Source organism: Entelurus aequoreus, linkage group LG16 (assembly GCF_033978785.1).
Source record: "Entelurus aequoreus isolate RoL-2023_Sb linkage group LG16, RoL_Eaeq_v1.1, whole genome shotgun sequence".
Classification (NCBI taxonomy): domain Eukaryota; kingdom Metazoa; phylum Chordata; class Actinopteri; order Syngnathiformes; family Syngnathidae; genus Entelurus; species Entelurus aequoreus.
In genome coordinates this window covers 21,223,050-21,246,270 of record NC_084746.1, presented here as the reverse complement: position 1 = coordinate 21,246,270, position 23,221 = coordinate 21,223,050, and the positions used below count along the sequence as shown (strand labels likewise).

Here is a 23,221-nt window from a genome sequence, read left to right as displayed (position 1 = left end):
GAAAACTATAACCTTGGAGGAAAAACTAACTTAAAACAGTTGTATGCACGTGTGACACTTAAGACCTCTAGTGTATCAGAATGTGTAATTAAGAATGTCCAATCCAATCCAATCCACTTTATTTATATAGCACATTTAAACAACAAAAATGTTTCCAAAGTGCTGCACAACAATATTAAAAACAATATTCAAATATTATCCTTTGCTCCACTAATGACTGAATAAAAACAAAAAATAAATAAATATAAAACCAATATAAAAACAATATAAAAATAAATATGATTAAAAACCAATTGGTAAAACCAATTAAAACAGTAAATAGAAATCAAAGTTTAAAAAAACACGGAGGACAACAGAGGACCACACAACTCACATAGTGTTAAAAGACAAAGAATAACAGTGGGTCTTAAGACGAGACTTAAAACACTCCACTGTGGGAGCAGTTAGAACATGGAGGGCAGAGTGTTCCAGAGCTTAGGGCTGACCACAGAGAAGGCCCTGTCTCCCCTGGTTTTAAGTCGGGTCTTGGGCACCACGAGCTGGAGCTGGCTCTCGGACCTCAGAGCGCGCGCAGGGGTGTAACATGCCTCTGGCATGTTATTCTAACATGCCAGAGGCTGTTCACCTTGGAGACCTGCTGCGGATATGGGTACGGCCTGGCGCGAGATTTACACCTTCTCCATGTACTGAGATGCCAGTCCATTTAAAGCTTTAAAAACAAACAGAAAGGTTTTAAAATCAATTCTAAAATGAAAAGGGAGCCGCCAACCTTGAGACCTCCGAATTCGGAGATGGGGGGGGTTTGAGGTGGGCGGGGTGGTGTATATTGTAGCGTCCCGGAAGAGTTACTGCTGCAAGGGATTCTGGGTATTTGTTCTGTTGTGTTTATGTTGTGTTACGGTGCGGATGTTCTCCCGAAATGTGTTTATCATTCTTGTTTGGTGTGGGTTCGCAGTGTGGCGGATTTGTAACAGTGTAAAAGTGATTTATACGTCCACCCTCAGTGTGACCTGTATGGCTGTTGATCAAGTATGCCTTGCATTCACTTGTGTGTGCAAAAGCCGCATATATAATGTGGTAGGGCCGGCACGCTGTTAGTATGGAGGAAAAGCGGACGTGACTACAGGATGTAGAGGATGTTAAAGGCAGTGCCTGTAAAGCACGCCCCCGATACTGTTGTCCGTTTGGAAATCGGTTGAAAAACGGGAGAATGGTTGCCCCGGGAGATTTTCGGGAGGGGCACTGAAATTCGTGAGTCTCCCGGGAAAATCGGAAGGGTTGGCAAGTATGGCTGCCACGTTCTGGACTAACTGCAACCGGGAGAGAGCTTTTTGGCTAATGCCAGCATAAAGTGCATTGCAGTAGTCCAGGCGACTTGAAATAAAAGCATGCATGACTTGTTCAAAAAGGTTAAAAGATAAAAACGGTTTTACCTTTGCTAAAAGACGAAAATGATAAAAACACGATTTTAAAACGCCATTGACTTGTTTGTCAAGTTTAAAATCGCTGTCTATAGTGACGCCAAGGCTGGTGACTTTGGGACGTATTTGAGAATGTAATTAAGAATCGAATGGATTGAGCAAATACGTTAAACAATGTACTAAATCAGTCGTCCCCAAACTACGGCCCGTGGGCCAGATTCGGCCCGCCAGCGTCCAAAATCAAAAATTTGTTTGAGTGACACATTGAACCATATTGAAACCAAGATATTCCTCATCTCAGTATGTTAATCATGACTGACTTAATTATCTATTACAAACCCCGTTTCCATATGAGTTCGAAAATTGTGTTAGATGTAAATATAAACGGAATACAATGATTTGCAAATCATTTTCAACCCATATTCAGTTGAATATCCTACAAAGACAACATATTTGATGTTCAAACTGATAAAAAAAATTTTTTTTTGCAAATAATCATTAACTTTAGAATTTGATGCCAGCAACACGTGACAAAGAAGTTGGGAAAGGGGGCAATAAATACTGATAAAGTTGAGGAATGCTCATCAAACACTTATTTGGAACATCCCACAGGTGAACAGGCAAATTGGGAACAGGTGGGTGCCATGATTGGGTATAAAAGTAGATTCCATGAAATGCTTAGTCATTCACAAACAAGGATGGGGCGAGGGTCACCACTTTGTCAACAAATGCGTGAGCAAATTGTTGAACAGTTTAAGAAAAACCTTTCTCAACCAGCTATTGCAAGGAATTTAGGGATTTCACCATCTACGGTCCGTAATATCATCAAAGGGTTCAGAGAATCTGGAGAAATCACTGCACGTAAGCAGCTAAGCCCGTGACCTTCGATCCCTCAGGCTGTACTGCATCAACAAGCGACATCAGTGTGTAAAGGCAGTGTTTCCCATAAACTGCCAAGATACCTGTGGCGGTGGGGGCGTGGCTATGGGCGTGGCTATGGGCGTGGTCACCATGACATCATCGAGTAATTTGCATAATTTACTACAATGATATGATTTTCTCTAAAAGGGCTCAAAAAATGTATACTTACTAATTAATAATAACAGTTTTGTTTTAAAAGTCCATCCAGCCATCCATCCATTTTACAATATAATTAAAACACTTTATGTACATATTTATATACAGATTTGAACAATAAGTTATTCACTGAAATATATTTATTAATTGTGGTTCTTACAAAAAATATATCTTATAAAAATATAAAAGCTAAAATGTCTCTTAAAGCTCTGCCCCTTTAATTAGTGCATAATAAATAATTTAACTTTAGCCTACTACTACAACCATATTATTTACCAGCAACATAAAGTGAAACAGAGGCAGAGGTGTCCTGCCACAGTCAGTAACAAATAAACAGAAAACAGTAGTGGTGGTAGATAGACACAAAGCTTCATCAAACATCTGATCCACTGAACAAAGAGCTCCAAAAATCTTGATCCTACACTTCTCTTTTGTAAAGTAAATCTGAACAGCCGATTAGGGCATCTACATCAACTATAGGATTTGCCTAAAAAGCTGGACAGGACAAAAAAAAATAATAAAATAAATGTTTTTGTGGCGGCCTTAATTCTTTCGTGGCGGGCCGCCACAAATAAATGAATGTATGGGAAACACTGAAAGGATATCACCACATGGGCTCAGGAACACTTCAGAAACCCACTGTCGGTCGCTACATCTGTAAGTGCAAGTTAAAACTCTCCTATGCAAGGCGAAAACCGTTTATCAACAACACCCAGGAACGCAGTCGGCTTCGCTGGGCCTGAGCTCATCTAAGATGGACTGATACAAAGGGGAAAAGTGTTCTGTGGTCTGACGAGTCCACATTTCAAATTGTTTTTGGAAACTGTGGACTTTGTGTCCTCCAGACCAAAGAGGAAAAGAACCATCCGGATTGTTATAGGCGCAAAGTTGAAAAGCCAGCATCTGTGATGGTATGGGGGTGTGTATTAGTGCCCAAGACATGGGTAACTTACACATCTGTGAAGGCTCCATTAATGCTGAAAGGTACATACAGGTTTTGGAGCAACATAATTATGTTGCCATCCAAGCAACGTTACCATGGACGCCCCTGCTTATTTCAGCAAGACGATGCCAAGCCACATGTTACATCAACGTGGCTTCATAGTAAAAGAGTGCGGGTACTAGACTGGCCTGCCTGTAGTCCAGACCTGTCTCCCATTGAAAATGTGTGGCGCATTATGAAGCCTAAAATACCACAACGGATACCCCCGGACAACTTAAGCTGTACATCAAGCAAGAATGGGAAAGAATTCCACCTGAGAAGCTTCAAAAATGTGTCTCCTCAGTTCCCAAACGTTTACTGAGTGTTGTTAAAAGGAAAGGCCATGTAACACAGTGGTGAACATGGCCTTTCCCAACTACTTTGGCACATGTTGCAGCCATGAAATTCTAAGTTAATTATTATTTGCAAAAGAAAAATTAAGTTTATGACTTTGAACATCAAATATTTTGTCTTTGTAGTGCATTCAATTGAATATGGGTTGAAAAGGATTTGCAAATCATTGTATTCCGTTTATATTTACATCTAACACAATTTCCCAACTCATATGGAAACGGGGTTTCCATATGAGAACTGGAGAACAAGAACTGCAATACTAATAATTCACTGATGTAAATTTTGTTACAAAATGACGACAGTAAGTGAACATATGTAAGTGCTCTGAAGTGGAAAAGTGGTAGGATTAAATAAGCTTTGCTTCTTAAGAGAATTGGTATGATATTATGCCATGTATCATATTGTAAGTGTATTCATGTTCAAAATAAACTCAACTCAACTCAACTATATGATATATGAATATGTGCCGGAAATGTAATTTAACTAAATAATGAAGTCTGCAACATTTATGCAAATGTTTGAGGGCGCTGTCACGCCAAATTTCTTCCCCCTACAAACCCCCCCCCCCCCCATTTACTTCTGGGGCTGCGTCCAATAAAATCACAAAGTTGCCGGGGGTCCTTAACCGGCACGCGACTGTCCTGTTTCGCGCCTGTACAAAAAAAAAACAATAATCGATTTCTTCAGATTCCAGCAGCTGTCAAAGACGAAGTATCCTTCCAGCGGCGGGCAGTCAAAGCCGAAGTGCTATCGGTCGCTGTCAATGACGTACGAGGAAACATGACCACGGAAGTACATGGGGGGGGGGGGGGGGGGGGGGTTTCGTAGGGGGAAGAAATTTGGCGTGACAGCGCCAACTTCCAGTGTATTTTACACAGGCCCTGTCACAGCTTCTTGTACGTAATGACGTCACACGCAGGTATGCATTCACGCGAATTCGCTTCCGGTGTTGTTAGCTAATGATAGCAATGTGGATAGCGTTATCTGTCATTGAATGTATAACAGCAAGACGGCAAATTGTTTGTCGCTTCTCTTGGACTGCTTTTGTATGTGTGCATGCGCCCTCTGCGCCTACGTGTTGACGAGACAGGGTGAGTGACCGCCGTAGATGCCAGTCATTTTATTCGGTCTGGTAAAACATTTTATTACATACATTTTGTAATTTAGAAAAATATATATAATCGTCAAACAAATGTGCTGTGTTAAACCACTAATTGTAACATAAGCTAGCCGGCGGTGTTTTTGTTATATTGTTCGGTTTGAAAAATGTTACCGGGAGGAAGTAGCAAACAGCACCTTTATTATGATGTGTCACGTGGTATTGTCACCGGAGCGGAACTAAAACGATTTGATGTGTCACGTGGTATTGTGACAGTGCCGGAAATGGAAGTTGACTAGCTACAGCAGAGGATCACAGCTGAGAAAGGTAACGAGGCTTGAGCCATTTTTATTGTGTCAATACACTCACGTTACTCTGTATGAACTACTAAAGTCGCTTTGCTACTTGCCATTTGCGCACAACACATTATATACACGCCATTTTTTTTATTTTCCCTTCTTAACCTACACAAAGCTAGCTCGCTAGCAGTTAGCCTACTGTATGTTAAATTATCTAGCGTTAACCTTACACAGCGGAAATGTATTTTGATGGTCACTTCAGAATAAACGTCAAAACAGTGCTCACAGCAAGACGATAACGCGATGATAACTTTGTTTATCGTGTGACAAACGGCCTTGTAATTACGCTGTGTTCATGCACGCATATTACAATTGTAATGAAACTGCTACAAATACGGCTGTCTTATTTACATTCATATTCAGAGCTGTGACTTCGCAAATCGGACGGAAATGTGAATGCCATCTTTGCGTCGCTTTACTTTGTGCTCAGGTAAACGCATTTTAGTCCTCCGTGTTTATTCAAATGCACAGCTTTTAAATGACGTATCGTTGGAAGCACTTTTGGGTTTAGGGGTGGTTGGGCGACCCTAAATTAAGTTATTCTAAGCGACCGTATTTCGATTTTTTAACCTATCGTGATTCAAATATTTTTGATTTGACAGCTGTATTATTATCATCCATCCATCTATCCATTTGTTTTTGATTTGACAGCTGTATTATTATCATCCATCCATCTATCCATTTGTTCTTCTTAAATTGGGGGTCACTTTATAAAACAAAACATGACTTCCATCCCTAACTATTTGACTATTAATGTCACAGGTTATGGTAGCACCGTATCAGGAATGCTTTCAATGGATAAAGAAGTAAAACACTTCTGATATTAGATTATTCTCAATGCACACAGTAAGGATAATATTGTTTTGCTGGAGATGCTTAGTTGCTTGGTTTATTAGTTGGGTTACAACATTTTTTGAATGTGTTTTCTTATTTTCTTTTATGATCCAATGGAAATGTTTGTGCGCATTCCAGCGCTGTGATGTTATGGCAGCCGCCAGTGTGACCAGACCTGGTGGCATTCACTCGGTTGAAAAGTCTCAGTTGATTCTAAGAGGTAACAAGCTCCTAATTCTTCAAAGACAAAAATGTCATTGTACCTTTTGATGGCCATACTGTATTTATGTTGGGTCACACGGCTGTTGTTGCACTACTGTTACGACTTGGTGTGAACTCGGTAAAGATGGCTGACCCCGGATCTCAGCTGGATGTGCAACGGTAGCTGAATGGCGCCACCACGGAACAGGGTCGTCATCCGCAGTCCGGAAATCCCCATAGCAGTCCTGTTGTGGCTCCGTCTTGCAGTGAAATAGTGCAGACTTTTTACGAGATTTCGCAAAGCCGCGTGTTATAACGTAATAAGGGTAGTGTAGTAAAGCGAACCACAAACAGTGTATTCTGTTGTACAGACACACACACGCCAACCACTTTCCTGCTTTCCCAATCCCCGTATATCAGCTTGTATTTGACACAGGCCCCCATAATCCCATATAGCTGCCCGGGTTATGGCCTGATTTTTTTATTTATTTTGGACCTCCAGAATCAGCATCCATTTGTGTCAACGAGGTGAAGTTACGTCTGAAAACTTTTGACAAGTTGACTTCATGTCCAACGCCGCCCTGGAAGTTGCAAAGTGTAAAATACAATCCGCTTTGAAAACTGTATTTTATTTTGAAAGAAAACCGGATACTTTATTTTATTTTTGTGGATAACTTTTTGTCCAATCCAAGCAGATTTTAGCTAACTAAATATAGAAGCTCTGAATGACTTTAGTGACAAGACTTTACTTTCACTGCAGTTTACCAGTTCTCTTGCCCTGAATGCAGACTTGTAGGCTGGCACAGAATGTCTTTGTGACTGAACTCCTGAATTGGACCTGAGTGGGAGAATAAACACACCCACTAATTTAATCAGAAAAAAGCATTTTTATGTCTTAAGTATTTTTAGGCAGCCTTTTTTTATGTCTCAAATATTCAACTCCTCTGATATAACATGTACTAAAAACTCTGCAGACAGATAGTTTTTGTTCAAAGTTTTTTTGAGTTTGTGTATAGAAAACATTTTTTTCCTGAAATAATCAATAAATGTGTTTTATGTGTTGGCACACATTACTTTACAGTACCTCAAATTCAAACTGCACCTTAATGTACTTTTATTAAATATAAACTACGGTAGTTATGGTAGTTGGGTTTAAAAAAACCCTCCACAATCTGGGTCACCGCTTGCCGTTAGCCAAAGCTCTGGTGAGAAGCACTGATGTAGTAATTGAAGAATACAAATAATAATTCAGCATTTGAAGTGTTTAGTAAATTTTAACTTGAAATTAAAGTCTTATAGTATTCACTACACCACTGATACGTTGTTTACTGCAGAATGTTTGTGATGACAAACAAAACAAAAAAAACTTTGAGAAAAATTTTTTTGTTCTTTTTACTCCCACAAAATTTACCGAATAAGAAGCAAAACAGTGGCCCTGAAACCGAGGTACGGACCATAGCGTGAGTTACCTGTATCTCTAGTAAACACAATTATATATATGAACAAAATGACAGTTGTCAGCTGTTAAGATATATTAACGCAATCAAACATGGCGGAAATAAGTCAATCAAAAATGGTGAAAATGATACTGCAGTAATAAACAGTAGGGATGCGGTACTCGGTATAATTCTGCACTGGACAATCTGCCTTTAATAATAATAAAAAAAATAAATTGTGAAATTAATCGAGATGGGATGATATGAAAAAAAATAATCGTGATAATTTTTTTTGCCATATCGCCCAGCCCTATTGGACACCTTGCCAGTTAATTGAGCACAAATAACACACTTTTCACACTGTTGCTGTCTGATTTGTTCTAAGTGGTATCTGCGAAGCCACAGTCTCCCAAGCTGTCAAGCCGTCACTCTCGGCTCAGCTCCTTCGTGGAGGTTACTGCAGATGGCCTTTCCAGTGAAACCAAGAAGACAGGCAAACGCAGTGGACACCTTGAGATGCAGTGGAATGAAGACCTCACTCTGTGAGAAGCTGTTTTATATTACATAGTCCTACAGTTATAGAGACATTAGATTTTATAAGATGTCGTAATTTTTACCATCTGAAAATTGACTGTTTTTTTTATTTTTTATGTATATTTCCAGAAATGTGACGCCTCAGAGTCGTCTGGATCTAAAGCTCTGGAGCTGCCACACGCTGCGGAAAGAGTTGCTTGGGAGTGCCACGATAGACTTGCTGGACACTTTGCAATTGCACGATGGCAAAAGTAAGAAAGCACCTCAAACACAGACTTATTTATAAACACTGATGTGGAAACTTCAATAAATGCAAGTACAGGAGTGCCTAATGATACAAGTTTAATTGGCAGGTCGTATCTTGAAAAACTTCATATTGTGAAACAATCTCCCCCTTTTAAAATGAATTAAAATCAATTTGATTGGCGCTTTGCGCCCACAACATCACACATTTAAATTGTAAAATGCTTTAAAAAAAAAAAACCCAAAAAAACATTTAGTTAATATTGTATGAAAAACAATACAATATAATGTATTTTATGAGGTAACGTAATAATGTTCAGCATTTACCTTGGAAAGTGGACTTCAGTGGTATCTCCTTCCAGCAGCTTTTCCGTCCAATACACCATCAGCAGCTTCTCCATATTTTCATATAATAAATGTTTAGATATTATTGGACATCCCCTGATCAGAAACCATTCATACTACTTGTATACATTTTACATTTATACATGTATTCACATAACTACTTGTATAAAGTATACATTTATACATGTACAGTACACTCTTAACACTACTTGTATAAACTTTACCTTTATACGTGTACAGTAGACTCTAACAATACATGATTAACAATACATGATAAACTGACACATGCTTTGTTTGAAACCTTTCGGGGATTAATTGTGTTAAAATGTTTAATCCTATAAATAATGATGAACTATTGGCACGAATGCATTGATTTTGACTAAATCTCTGCTGAGGCATCTCTGTGTGGAATTTGCATGGTCCCTGTGTGTGTGTGTGTGCGTGTGCGTGTGCGTGCGCGTGCGCGCGTGTGCATGTGCGTTTCCTCTGAATACTTGCACCATAGCTGGCAAACTGAATTGAAAACTGTAGTTATGGCTTGAACCCACCAGGAGGAGACAAAGATTAGTGGAGGAACAATGTTTGAAAATGTTGCAAAAGGAAAGTAAAACTCCAATGATATTAAAGCTGCACCATTCCACAATATATTGTGTATCACAATGTTCTTACTCTCTCACATATGTGCGCACATATACACCATGTTAAGGGCTGTGCGCTTAGGTTTTTTTGTTTTTTTTAGAAAACAGTTTGTTTTAAAAATAATAATAATTATTATTAATATTTGTATTAGTAGTACTGGTTTAAAGAAACCTCTGCCGTTTTTCATGGAAGGTCCCGGAAGGACTGTTGACAACTGGAATTTCTCAACAGAAATGAATAGAAAGACTGAAAATAATCCATCAAGTCAAAAAACATGTGAGCTCTCTCATTACACATTACATTCATGCGTTTAATAAAGACATGTAATTTCCGCAAGCTGATGACTGATAGATAGCCAGCGAGCATCGCCAGCTATCAGCGGTTATAATCAGGGAAGTCGAGCCAACTCGCTCTAGATGTCGGGAAGAGGGACACAGAAGTGTGATTGTGATGCAGCTCCTTAAGTAAAATGGAAAAGAAAAACAATATTTACAAACTAGATGGCATCTTAGCAAGACTGTCGTGTAGTGCAAAAGAACATAATCCAACTCATTTTTATTGCTTGTTCATCACCCTTTTGTCTTATGTCCAAACCACATTGTCTCTTTGTCTCTAATCTAGTGGAGAATGTCCAACTGAGCCTGGCACTACAGACAGAGAACAAAGGCTTGGTTGTAGTGGGAGGCGAGCTCAACGTCTGCCTGGACGGCATGGTTGTTGATCTGGGATCACTGCCCAATGGCAGCACAGCAGCAGACAGTGAGTCCTGCTTTATACGCACGCACACGTAAACATTTAACCACTCTCACAGTGTTTTATATGTACTCACATCACAAAAAGGTTTTGCTTGTATCCATAAAGCTTTCAGACAAAAAACATCTTAATTTTTAGGGCAAGTAATTGTGCACTATTTAATATTGACTATCAGTAGTAAATAGAAGGAAACAAAACCGCTTTTCTCACAGGCGCATCAATGATGAGGAAACTTGTACTGAACATTTAGGTCCGCTTCTAACTGCTCTGCATTATTAATAGAAGCCAAGACTAATAAAAGCACACAAAATAAAAAAAATGTCCACCATGTCGGGCTTCCACTCCAATACAAATAAACCCTTCCTATCAAAGAACCTTACTAAAATCGTTGTACTTGAGTAAATACCTGACTACTATACGACAGTATAAAAAAAGTACACCATAATTGTAAGTTGTGTGCATTTCATTATGTCATAATGACGAGGTAAGTCCATAACGTGCTAAACGATTGACTGAATGATTGTATCAGTGTGTGTGAGTGTGGGATTTAATATAAACAAGTGTGTGTGTGTTTTTTTTGCGTTTGTGTGAATGTTCCCACCGAAAAAGACGTACTCCTATCACCAGAAGAGCGCTGCCAAAACCGAACGTTGTGATGACATAAGCAATACGCACAGGATTGTCTAGATCGTAGGCAGCATGTCCACTAAGTGGACGTACTTTAATGTATCTGAGATATTTCTGCAAACATCCATCCATCCATTTTCTACCGCTTATTCCCTACGGGGTCGCGGGGGGCGCTGGAGCCTATCTCAGCTGCATCCGGGCGGAAGGCGGGGTGCACCCTGGACAAGTCGCCACCTCATCGCAGGGCCAACACAGATAGACAGACAACATTCACACACTAGGGCCAATTTAGTGTTGCCAATCAACCTATCCCCAGGTGCATGTCTTTGGAGGTGGGAGGAAGCCGGAGTACCCGAAGGGAACCCACGCAGTCACGGGGAGAACATGCAAACTCCACACAGAAAGATCCCGAGCCCGGGATTGAACCCAGGACTACTCAGGACCTTCGTATTGTGAGGCAGACGCACTAACCCCTCTTCCACCGTGCTGCCGTGTCTGTTCTGCAAACAGACATCTCCAAAATTTAAGATGACACTGGCGGCTTTAAGGAGAGAAAGGCTTCCAGCAGTGCGAAGCAAGTGTGACGTCAGGTTCTCTGCAGCGCTCGCTTTTTGTCGCGAACATGGAGCGACAGAAGTAAAGAGTCTCTAAAAATTTTCCAAATAGTCAATTAATCCCAATGACAAATTAGAATAATTCAGTTTATTTGGTCAGCTGTGCTTAATAATGAATTGTGCTGAAAGCAAGAAGTCACGCAGCATCTAGCATTTACATAGCCTGTAGGGTGGGGATAAAAACATCACTGACAGATTTTAAGTAGCCTGTTAAAGGGGAACTACACTTTTTCAAGAGATTGCCTATTGTTCACAATCATTACGAAAGATATGTTTTTTTTCCTTTGGCATTCTAAATATTAAATAAATGCGATCAAAAGTCCGCTTACAATGGAGGCTATGGGAGCCGCGCAATTCTGCCTACAAAGCCCTTAAAAAAACATCCAAACACCTCCATTCAGGTTTCATATACATTATGTAATTGTTATTTATTAGATTATATGGGCGAAATAGCAGAGCTCCCATTGGCTCCACTGTAAGCAGACTTTTATTTACGATTATTTAATATTTAGAATGCATTAAAAAAATTCATCTGTTATCATGTCTTTCATTATGATCGTGAACGATAAGCAACATTTTAAAAAAAAGTGCAGTTACCCCTTTAGCATTCACAATAATAATAGATGACATGGCCTAAAATTAATTTTGCAATATCTGTTTTGGCCTCTCGATAACCATATACAGTAGTACCTCAACTTGTGAGCTCACTTGGTTCTTTGACCAAGCTCATAATTAAAAACACTCTTATCTCAAATCAATATCAGTAATTGAAATAAATTAAAATCAATTTATTGGTGATTGTTCCCCCAAAAGAACACATTTTAAACTATTAACATCCATTTAAATATAAAATCTAGGGTTAAGATAGTAAATATTGCATTCAAAACAATACAATAGAATGTACAGTAATAATGTGAAATAAAGCATTGATATTACACAGCCTTTACCTTGGGGAGCGTACTAATGCGTTGACTTCTTTAGGGCTTATTTTTCATCGAGTAGCAATAGGAACTAGGAAATCATTGTTTTTATTGTCTTTGATTACAGCTCTGAGGTCAGAGTTGACAACAATGATGTATATTTTGTGTATTTCATACATGATTTCCAAGTTACTGGCTGAGGATATTTTCTCTGCAATTGTTGTAACGCTTTCTTCTAAATTTGAAATGTTAGGTTATGAAAATCTGATAAAAACATTTTCCCAAAAGGTTAAAACAGTAAACAAGTTGTCGTCAGACAGTGCAGCACCTCTCCGTCTTTCTTCTTTCACATGTTACAGAGCATATATGTTGCTTGTTATGACTGTGGTTGTGGAGTATTAAACAAGAGTGAATAACGTTGTTGGCACTGCTGAGTCGTGCTTTTGTCAGTATTTCAGTGTCTTCTGATTCCTGCTGCTGATAAGAAAGATGCAAAAAATAGCAAGTGATGATGTGTCCTTTGTTGGTTCTTACATGCCAATAATTATTGGCGTAAACTCCCAACATATCGCCAAGTATTTAGATACTTCATGTACCTGCTAAAAAATGTGACAGTCTGAAATGCTAGCTAAGTAGCAGTAAAATCTGTATTTGAGGTCTGGGCTAAATCAAGTATTCCAACACAAAGCAGCCAGCACTTGATCAAGAAACCTGAGGCTGTCTTAAAGTATTGGAAAGGACTGCAGAGACGCAAAACCAGAATAACAACAATATCAACCACTCTATGAGAACGTGAATAAGGCCGTGTAAAATTGTAAAAGAATGCAAATTGAAATTGTCAGTCTGCAGTACATGAGTAGGAGAGTCAGAATGCTGATGCGCTGAAGATACTGTCAAACCTAGAGGACCAAGGATTTCTTTTGACACTGAGAGAAGGGATGTGACATGTTGAAAATATAATAAAAGGGAGAATGAAAATGTTCTCCCCGTGACTGCGTGGGTTCCCCCCGAGTATTCTGGCTTCCTCCAACCTCTAAAGACATGCTCCTGGGGATAGGTTGATTGGCAACACTGAATTGGCCCTAGTGTGTGAATGTGAGTGTGAGTGTTGTCTATCTGTGTTGGCCCTGCGATGAGGTGGCGACTTGTCCATGGCGTACCCTGCCTTCCGCCCGAATGCAGCTGGGATAGGTTTCAACAATCCACGCAACCCCGAGTGGGACAAGCGGTAAAAAAATGGATGAATGGAAACAGACATCAGTATTTGGAGTCTAAATTTACATTACATCTAGCCTTGGTCATCATGTTAGCACTCTTAACATTGACCACAGTTCCATTCAGCTAGAGTTCTTCAAAGGGCCAGTGTCTCACGGAAATGTAAAAACATAGTTTGATGCAAATATGCTACTAACAATGCATTATGATGGCAAGTTAATGGAATACTTTACAACATGGTGGACTGCCAGTTCTGGGCTCAGGTGTTGGAATGGAAAAACCTCTTGGTGTGCCCAGGCTGTTTTCGGGCACTGGTGCTGCCCAGGAAGAAGCCTTGTTGGACTTTGTTTCTTATGCATAGTATTGCAGAGTACTGATCCCCTCACCTCCCAGGGGGTGATCAGGGGGATGGGTCAAATGCAGAGGACAAATTTCACCACACCTGGTGTGTGTGTGACAATCATTGGTACAAGAGGCAAAATCGGATCAATGAAGTCAATAGATAATACACTAACGTTCACTCAGTCTGTGGGAAGCCAGGACCACCTCAAAAATTGTTCAATTGTGTTTTAAAGTTGTTTTTTTTGTTTCTTCACAAGACGAACACATTTAGGGGGTGAGAAACTTACATTTTACAACTAAAAAAAATGCATTATATTTGAAAGCCAATCTAAAATTACAGTATAGTGGGGGGAAAAACCCCCCCTTTGGCTGCTGACGTTTGCAATTACGCAACAGCTCTCAAACGTTTTTTCCCACGTACCACCATAATGACCAACATTAAAATATAGTAGCATAGTTGGCCTAAAGGCCAACTGAAACCCACTACTACCGACCACGCAGTCTGATAGTTTATATATCAATGATGAAATCTTAACATTGCACCACATGCCAATACGGCCGGGTTAACTTATAAAGTGCAATTTTAAATTTCCCGCCACACTTCCGGTTGAAAAAGCCTTCGGAGGATGACATATGCGCGTGACGTAGCCCGGGGAACAGAGGTATGCCTTCCCCATTGAATACAATACAAAAAAGCTCTGTTTTCATTTCATAATTCCACAGTATTATGGACATCTGTGTTGGTGAATCTTTTGCAATTTGTTTAATGAACAATGGAGGCTGCAAAGAAGAACGTTGTAGGTGGGATCGGTGTATAGCGGCTGGCTGTAGCAACACAACAAGGATTACTCACTTGGATAGCAGACGCGCTAGCCGATGCTAACCGGTCACCGCACGGACGATCGGGTGAAGTCCTTCGTCGCGCCGTCGATCGCTAGAACGCAGGTGAGCACGGGTGTTGATGAGCTGGGCAGATGAGGGCTGGCTGGCGTAGGTGGAGCGCTAATGTTTTTATCATAGCTCCGTGAGGTCCGGTTGCTAAGTTGCTAAGTCAGCCTTAGCGTCGTTAGCAACAGCATTGTTAAGCTTTGCCAGGTGAGATCTATTAACCGTGTAGTTACATGTACACGGTTTAATAGTATTGTTGATCTTCTGTCTATCCTTCCAGTCGGGGATTTATTTATTTTGTTTCTATCTGCATTTGAGACAGATGCTATCACGTTAGCTCAGTAGCTAAAGAGCTTCGTCGATGTATTGTCGTGGAGATAAAAGGCACTGAATGTCCATTTCGCGTTCTCGACTCTCATTTTCAAGAGGATATAGTATCCGAGGTGGTTTAAAATACAAATCCGTGATCCACAATAGAAAAAGGAGAGAGTGTGGAATCCAATGAGCCAGCTTGTACCTAAGTTACGGTCAGAGCGAAAAAAAATATGTATTTCACTGCATTCTAGTCCGTCACTCTAACGTTCCTCGTCCACGAATCTTTCATCCTCGCTCAAATTAATGGGGTAATGGTCCGAATAGCTCTAGCTGCGTTGAAAACAATAGGAAAATATGAGGGAGTGAACAACTGACAACGTCACGCTACTTCCGGTAGGGGCAAGGTTTTTTTTTATCAGAGACCAAAAGTTGCGAACTTTATCGACGTTGTTCTATACTAAATCCTTTCAGCAAAAATATGGCAATATTGCAAAATGATCAAGTATGACACATAGAATGGATCTGCTATCCCTGTTTAAATAAAAAAAAATCATTTCAGTAGGCCTTTAAGTATTCATTAAAATCAAGGCAGAGTTTTTATTCAAGCACTATATAAATTTTTTGGCCACTGTAACATTGCACATAGTTTGAACAGCAACACTGTTTGAATATTGGAAAATAAAACACTGCACTTTAATCACTTTAAGTGATTCTTTGGCGTGCTACTAGATGGAGCCCATACCATAGTTTGAGAATCCCTGCACTAACATATTGTGTCATTTGCAATTTTGGGATGTGTACACCCAGTGTAGTTTTGTGTACTTGTATTATTCTCTCTCGACCGTTATTAATCCACTTGATCATTTCATGTTCATAGCTGATAACTTTTTGCTGTAACATGCTTCATTTTACACTTCTTTTCAAAGTGTACTAGGCTCTTATTCTGCTGTTTCACTACTTAACATTTAAACTAGCTTAGCGGTTAACATGGCTTCTTGTGTCCTCCTGCTCTCCTTAGATATGAATAATTAGACACACCCCTTTTGAGATGTGTGCCTATAGACTCAGCTAGTGGGGGCAAAGTGTCAGGGCATTCAGTGGTTGTAGAAAACTATATATGTGCTGTCAAAATGAGCGCGGAGGACAGGATCATGTACCCTACCCAGAGGTTGCACTCCTCTTTTTCGGGCAAAAATCATGGACTCAGAGTTGGAGTTGTTGCGTTTCATCCTAGTCACTTCACACTCGAAGAGCCTGGCTAGATGAAGCCAGCAGGACCACATAAACTGCAAAAAACAGAGACCTAGTCTTGCTGCCACCAAACTGGATCCCCTCAATGCCTCGATTGAGTCTAGATATTCTGTCCATAAACGTTATCAACAAAATCGGTGGCAATGGGCAGTACTGGCAGAATCCAACCCAGGCTGAAAACTGGTCTGACTTACTGCCAGTTATGCGGATCAAGCTCTGACACCGATCATACAGGGAGCGAATCGCCACAATCAGGCGGTCAATACTCCATACTCTCTGAGAATTCCCCACAGGACTTCTAAAGGGACACGGTTGAATGCCTTCTCCAATTTTACAATATAAATGTAGACTAGTTGGGCATGCACCCTCATGGACCCTGCCAAGAGTGTACTGTGTCCTGGTCCACAGTTCCACGACCAGGACGAAAAACACACCGCTCCTCCTGAATTTGAGGTTTGACTGTCCAACGTTGCTTCCTCTCCAGTACACCTAAATTGACCTTACCAGGAAGGCTGAGGGGTGGGATCCCGCGATAGTTTGAACACATCTTCCGGTTCCCCTTCTTGAAGAGAGGAACCACCACACCAATGCAATGCTGCAGAGTTTTGTCAACCACAACAGGCCCATAGCATCCAGAGCCTTAAAGTACCAGTAGAGTGGGAAAAAAAAGTTGACTTTATATGCTTGTTTCATTGTATCCATTAAACCATATCCAACCGTATTTACAATCCGCAAAGTATGTAAAACACAGTTTAGACATCACAAAATGAATATTCCGCTCCGAATACCTTCGGCTATGTAGTGGATTGTCCGAAGCTTAAGCAGGCAACAAAAGTAGTTTAGTACAACAAATTTATTTACCCATTATCAGAAGTGCAGGTTGAATTGAGTTGGTCGTGCAGACAAACCACAAGTTACTCCGGAGCCAACAAGACACACACAAGCCAAATCACTCCCGAGTTCCGGTCTTCTGCCATTTTTTATATGTCTGTTGTGCGTCATCGTTCCTTATCAAGTGCGTCAGTGTCTTGTTTTGCTTTTCCTATCTGTTCCATAACAACTCGAATCCTTTAGACAGTCAACACATTCTATAGACAGGTTGGCACGACTTAATATTCACTTTTGTCCCACAACTGGTCCATTCAATGGCACAAAAATACAAGAGTATTGAAAATGAGCGGACATTCTTAAAAGACAAGAAATATAGGTCAAAAGGTCAGAAATTCTACTACATACCCGCCTTCCAGGGTCTTAAGACCCTGGACCAAAACAATTTCTGATATAGACCACTAACTTAAATCTCTACCGCAGATAGAGGCAAAAACCTCAATGTTTTTATACGAGGCAAAAATTCCGTCTATGACCCTCCTTCAGAGCGATCGCTGTTACCAGCCTGCAGTAAAACCATCTCACAGAACACAATTAGTGGCCTACCCTTTGATTTAGTAAAGGAAAAACAAATACTTTGATCATGAACATCATTGAACATAAATAGATGAATGTATATAGACTTATGACTGTAAGACATTTGCAAAAATATTTTTCCCGGCATTTGCAATGAATGTAGTTACCAATATTGTTAATTATCAATTGATTTTGAACACACAACTGAATTTCGTATGAGTCCATGTTCGATTAGTGCTCGTATAGATGGCTCGGTGGTGCCTCAGGCTGGTGGCCTGCCGACACCTCGTTGGGCTTTTGGCTGCCTTGGTGAAGAAAGAGATCCACTCAAACAGTCTGTCTCTGTCTCTTCTTGGGGTGTGGTTCAGTCCATTGGGCAGACTGTTCAGTGGCCGGTGCGTGCTGGCCGAAATTGGGGAAAACTCAGGTAGAGTTGGAGCTGTGGGGGCTTTGGGGAAGGCTGGGGCAGAGTATGGGGCGTGGGGCTTTGGTCCAGGCCCTCGGCTTGCTTCAGGCCTCCTCGCTGCTTCGGCACTCCCGACACTTCTTTCCACAGCTGCTGGAGTCCCGGTGGACCCATTGGCTGGCAACCTTAGTTGTTCTCGTCATTGCTGGCAAGGTGTTATCTCTCCTCTCGGTTCCTTCCAGTCGGGTATCGGGTGTTGGTCCTGGATTGGTTTTGACCGTGCCCCTCTTAGCGAGTGCAAGGGAATCTGGAGTGGCTGCTTTCATCCTCAAATCTGCACAGAGGAACTGGCACACAAATTCTACATTTTGCAAACTTGCCATTTTGGTCTCATGGTCTTTCCACCTTCCTAGGAAGCTGCTGGTCCTGAGAAGTGCTGATCTTGTGACTGAAGATGATAACCTGTTTTCTTAAAATAGGTGCCGTTGTTTGACCTAATCTTTTTGGGGAAACCATGTCGGGATATTAGATAATTCACAAAACATTTAATTACTGAATTGGCACCCTCCTTTGAGGTTGGGGTTGCTTTCGCCAACCACTGCAATTGTCAATCTAAATCATTACGTTCCTTTATCCTTGTACCGGATTGATCATATCGATTAAATAAAACCTCAACACGCTCAAACTTGACCCAATCCAAACTCACCTCCCCCCTCTGTCCCTCTCACAGGGACAGTGTTAGTCGTAGAAATAGTAATAGTAATAGTAGTAGTAGTATTAGTAGTTTCAGAAACATCCAAGAAAAAGAAAAGGCAGCTGATAGTCAAGTGCAGCAAGAACAGAGGCAGTGGACAGGTCATGTTTGAGGTCACTGTTCGCTTTTGCAATAGTACTTTGATATTTCACAATACCTAGTGAATTATTGTGGCCACAACAATTCACTAAATAGTTGTATTTAATTTAGTCTATCTATGATGGGACAATGCACAGAAACATTAAGTTCAGAAACAGATATGTTCTGTACCAGATTATATCTAAATAGCTACTTTCCATCTGCTGTCCCTGGCTACCTAAATTAAAGGGATCCAAAAATCAAGCACTAAAATTATGACACTAATTAATCATAATAAATATATACATTCATAATAATCAATAATTAATCAAAAATAATCATACTGTAGCATGTATTCAATTATAAGAAAAGTCACCAAATGCCCCTTCATGGACACATACTTACCATACAATACAACCACACCTTATTTACATCATCACACAAAGACAATACATGCTCTTGTTCACATCTGTCATCATTCGTAAAAACAACCAAGATTTTAACAGCCATACCTCACAATTTACAACAAAAATGCTCTCATGGATAAATATAATACTCATTAATTTGATGTGTCAACATAATGCCCCTCTTAGTGACCGTGTGAGCAGCCTTGATTGCTCCAAAGCCACTTTTTTTTTTTTTTTCAAATTTTCTATTCCTTTTGTTATAACGTGGAGAAGGCTAATTGGTCTGTACATGTTCTGGTCTTCTTTATTTCCTGCTTTATGGATTTAATCGTAGTAGCAGTTTCTCGACGTGGTAGGTAAAGTGTTTTCCGTTTAATTTATTTATCAATCGTTGTTATACGAGCAATAATACAATCCTTATATGTTTTTAGGAAGATAGTGTCCAACCCATATATATATCTCTAGATCGTGAGTCTGATAATGCAGTGAAGATTTTGTTCAACTTTGTTTCATTTGTTAATTCTAAAATTAGTCCATCCTGAATAAATGACAATTATTTGCACTGATTTTGAGGGACTCTTTATTCAGGGTTTGTACAGACTGGATGAAATGTTCATTAAAATTATTACTTATGTCCAGACTGTCTGCGATAGTAGCGCCATTGATATTTAATGTTATAGTGTTGTTTCTTGTTTGCGCTCTTTCCGTAAGTTTGTATCTGGTTTTCCATAACTTTCTAATGTTCCCTTTTGCAGCTTTGATTAATTTTAAGTGAAAGTCAGCCTTAGACTTCCGCATAAACATTGTAACTTTGTTCCTCCAAACTTTTAAATCATACGATCTGTATTTAGACCTGTTTTAATTGCTCTTATGAGAGCTGAGTCCTCATGTCTTTATTAGAATCCAAATTGTTTTATTAATCCAATGGTATTTTTATTTTAGCACTCTTCTTTCTGGTTTTGTTTTCGTGTATTTACAGATGTTCTCTTTGCTTTTTGTCATCCAATTGTAATTCTAGTAGAGCTGCTTATCATTTGTATCATGTAGAAGCCGTTTATAATATCCTTAAGTTTCTTTCTACGTGTTTTATTTAACCAGTCCAGATTAACGTCCCCCATGACGTTACTTCTTTCATATTATGCTGTTTGAGGATGTCTGAAAATGAATCAAGAAAAATGTCTTTAGCTGTGGTCGGTCGGTATACTACAATTACCTTGAAATACATTTCTGAGGAACATGTGATTTTAATTTCAACATACTCAAATTGATCTACTTTTAATGTTTTCCCTTTCATAAATCATAATTCCTCCCCCCTTTGTCACTCGATCTGTCTTTTCTGTAATCTTGTACCCCGGGACATTAATTTGAACGAAAGTTGTTGTGGGTTTTAACCATGTCTCTGATAGACAAGGTAATCCGGATTAGAGTCTGACAGTAACTGCTGTATTTGTTCAGTATGTTTCCTGTGGTAGAAAGTTTAATAATGCGGACACGTTTGTTACTGATTACTTTCTACAGACTTCTGTCTCTCTGCGACTTTGTGTATGTAATAAGCAACTATAAATATTTGAGATGCTTAAATTTTGTTTTAGCTCAGCTGTTGTGTAGTTGCTAGCTCCTTGTAGCCTACAGCAGGAGTGTCCAAATTGCAACCAATAGCTATGTTTTTAACAGACAACCGAAATAATTGAAAATGTGGTATTAGCGTATCGGTTCAATCAGCGGCAGCTACGCCCTGTTTTTATAATTTGACCTAAATTTTTTGGTTTCGTAGGCAGGACAGAGGGAACAATGTGGGTCATTAGTTGTCCATCTTATACCAGTCTAATTGTTTTAAGGATAGTTCACATGAGCGGCCATACCTTGAGTCCCACCATATATAAGAGTCAAAAGGCTCCTATTATGAGTCGTCTAATTGGTGATCATACACTTTGGCGGTTTGGGTGGCAGGACACACGGACGCACCTCCGTCAGCCAGCGCTAGGACAGTTGGAGCAGTCCCCGTCTTCCATTTGTTCCTGGGAGGCGTCCCTATTAGTTGTCCGCTGATGTCGTGCTGTCAGGCAACATCAGGAATTTCCTTCTGTGCGGTATTGAATTGTCAGGGCACAGTTCGTAAGCAGGTCATTACAAGGTGTGTGCAGGTTGACCACAAAGGAATGTTTCAAAGATTGTGTTGAACATTGTCCGTTGACACTTATGTCCAGCAGGGGTCTGTTTGTATCCTGCTGTTCATCCTGCTGTCACACCTGTATTTTTTGTGAGCATGTTCTGGCTACAACTTTGGAGCTTGTCTTGTTCAGAGAAGTTGGCAGTCCCCCGGCTGCACATCCTTTCCACCCTCGCTTGACCTAGCACAACCGTGGCTACCACCCAAGTCCGTCTGAATGGTTTTACGTTTTGTTGAGGTTTTTTCCTCCAGAATTTGGAACTCAAAACATGTACACCCATCGTTTTCATATCCTCTTGGTTAGTTCAATTTTGCATATCACGTTTTTAAAAAAAATTACAGTCTTAACTATCCCATTAATTGCTAATCAATAACCTTAATTCAAAGATTATACGTACTACTTCATGTGTATTTAAGTACCCTTTTAATTCACTTAAAGATTATGTATAAGTTAATTTAAACTATCATTTGTCTATCAGTAGGCGCGAGCAAGCTGTCATGCTTGCACTCTGACCTCCCGCTGTGCGTGATACTCTCCAAAACAAAGGAATGTTTTTATTCACGTTTCTCCTTATCTTTCAGCTAAATCTTTTAATCTTTTAACTTTTAACGTCCGCACTGTGTTTATTTTTATTGTCTGCATTTTAATTTTGCTTTTATTTTCTTTCATTTCCCTTTGTTATCTGTGAAGCACTTTGAGTCTTGTCCTTGCCTTGTCTGTCTCCGACTGGTTATCTAACCTATTCACAATATACAAGGCCATGCTCTAAGCGCCAGCCCTAATCACACTTCTCCTCTTTTTTTTTTTTTTAACTTTACATATCGGCTCTTATTCTAATTATTAATGTAGGCTGTTATTTGTAATTATTATTCAACACTATTCACAGCAAACAGTTGTAAAGTTATAGTTATTCGCATTATACTCTCAAAATCTATAGCTAACTGAAAGCTGTTGAGATTTGGTTTGCCTACTTCATCTCAGTGGCCTAGTGGTTAGAGTGTCCGCCCTGAGATCGGCAGGTCGCAAGTTCAAAACCCCGGTCGAGTCACACCAAAGACTACAAAAAATTTGGGAGCCAAATCACCAAACATGATTCCCCCACCTCCCAGGGGCAATCACGGGGGATGGGCCAAATGCAGAGGACAAATTCCACCACACCCAGTGTGTGTGTGACAATCACTGGCACCCCAACTTTAATTCTAACTTTATTCTGTCATGCCATTATCCTCTTCTAGCTCAACATCCAGAAGTATGGTGTACTGAAATGTCTAAATAAAAATATAAATTACTCCAAACTAAAATGTCAGACTGCACTTCAAAGTTACTTTTATTAAATTAATTTCCAAACTAACCACCACCACAGCAGACATCTTCCTCAGTCCTATCCCAATACTCCCATAAATTAGAAAGGTGTTTCACAACAGTGGTTAAGTAGTTATTTTAAGTAATAGATCTCAATATGTAGAAATTAATAAGACTAAATTTGCCCTAGTGTGTGAATGTTGTCTGTCTATCTATCTGTGTTGGCCCTGTGATGAGGTGGCGACCTGTC

General features: G+C 39.9%; 1 protein-coding gene across 7 annotated transcripts in view; it reads left to right on the top strand.

Annotated features, from left to right (window-relative positions):
- Positions 1-4,768: 4,768 nt before the first annotated feature.
- wwp2 (WW domain containing E3 ubiquitin protein ligase 2) overlaps positions 4,769-23,221 on the top strand; it is a 125,434-nt gene continuing 106,981 nt past the window's right edge. For 5 of the 7 annotated variants that reach the window (XM_062022343.1, XM_062022346.1, XM_062022347.1 and 2 more), the window contains exons 1-5: positions 5,190-5,260; positions 6,265-6,346; positions 8,149-8,305; positions 8,427-8,548; positions 10,146-10,283. In XM_062022343.1, the coding sequence (XP_061878327.1) occupies positions 6,277-6,346; positions 8,149-8,305; positions 8,427-8,548; positions 10,146-10,283 (487 nt within the window). In that variant the 5' untranslated portion in view covers positions 5,190-5,260; positions 6,265-6,276. Of the gene's footprint in view, positions 4,926-5,189; positions 5,261-6,264; positions 6,347-8,148; positions 8,306-8,426; positions 8,549-10,145; positions 10,284-23,221 lie in introns of those variants that run through there. The other 2 variants (XM_062022342.1, XM_062022348.1) reach the window with 2 other exon arrangements.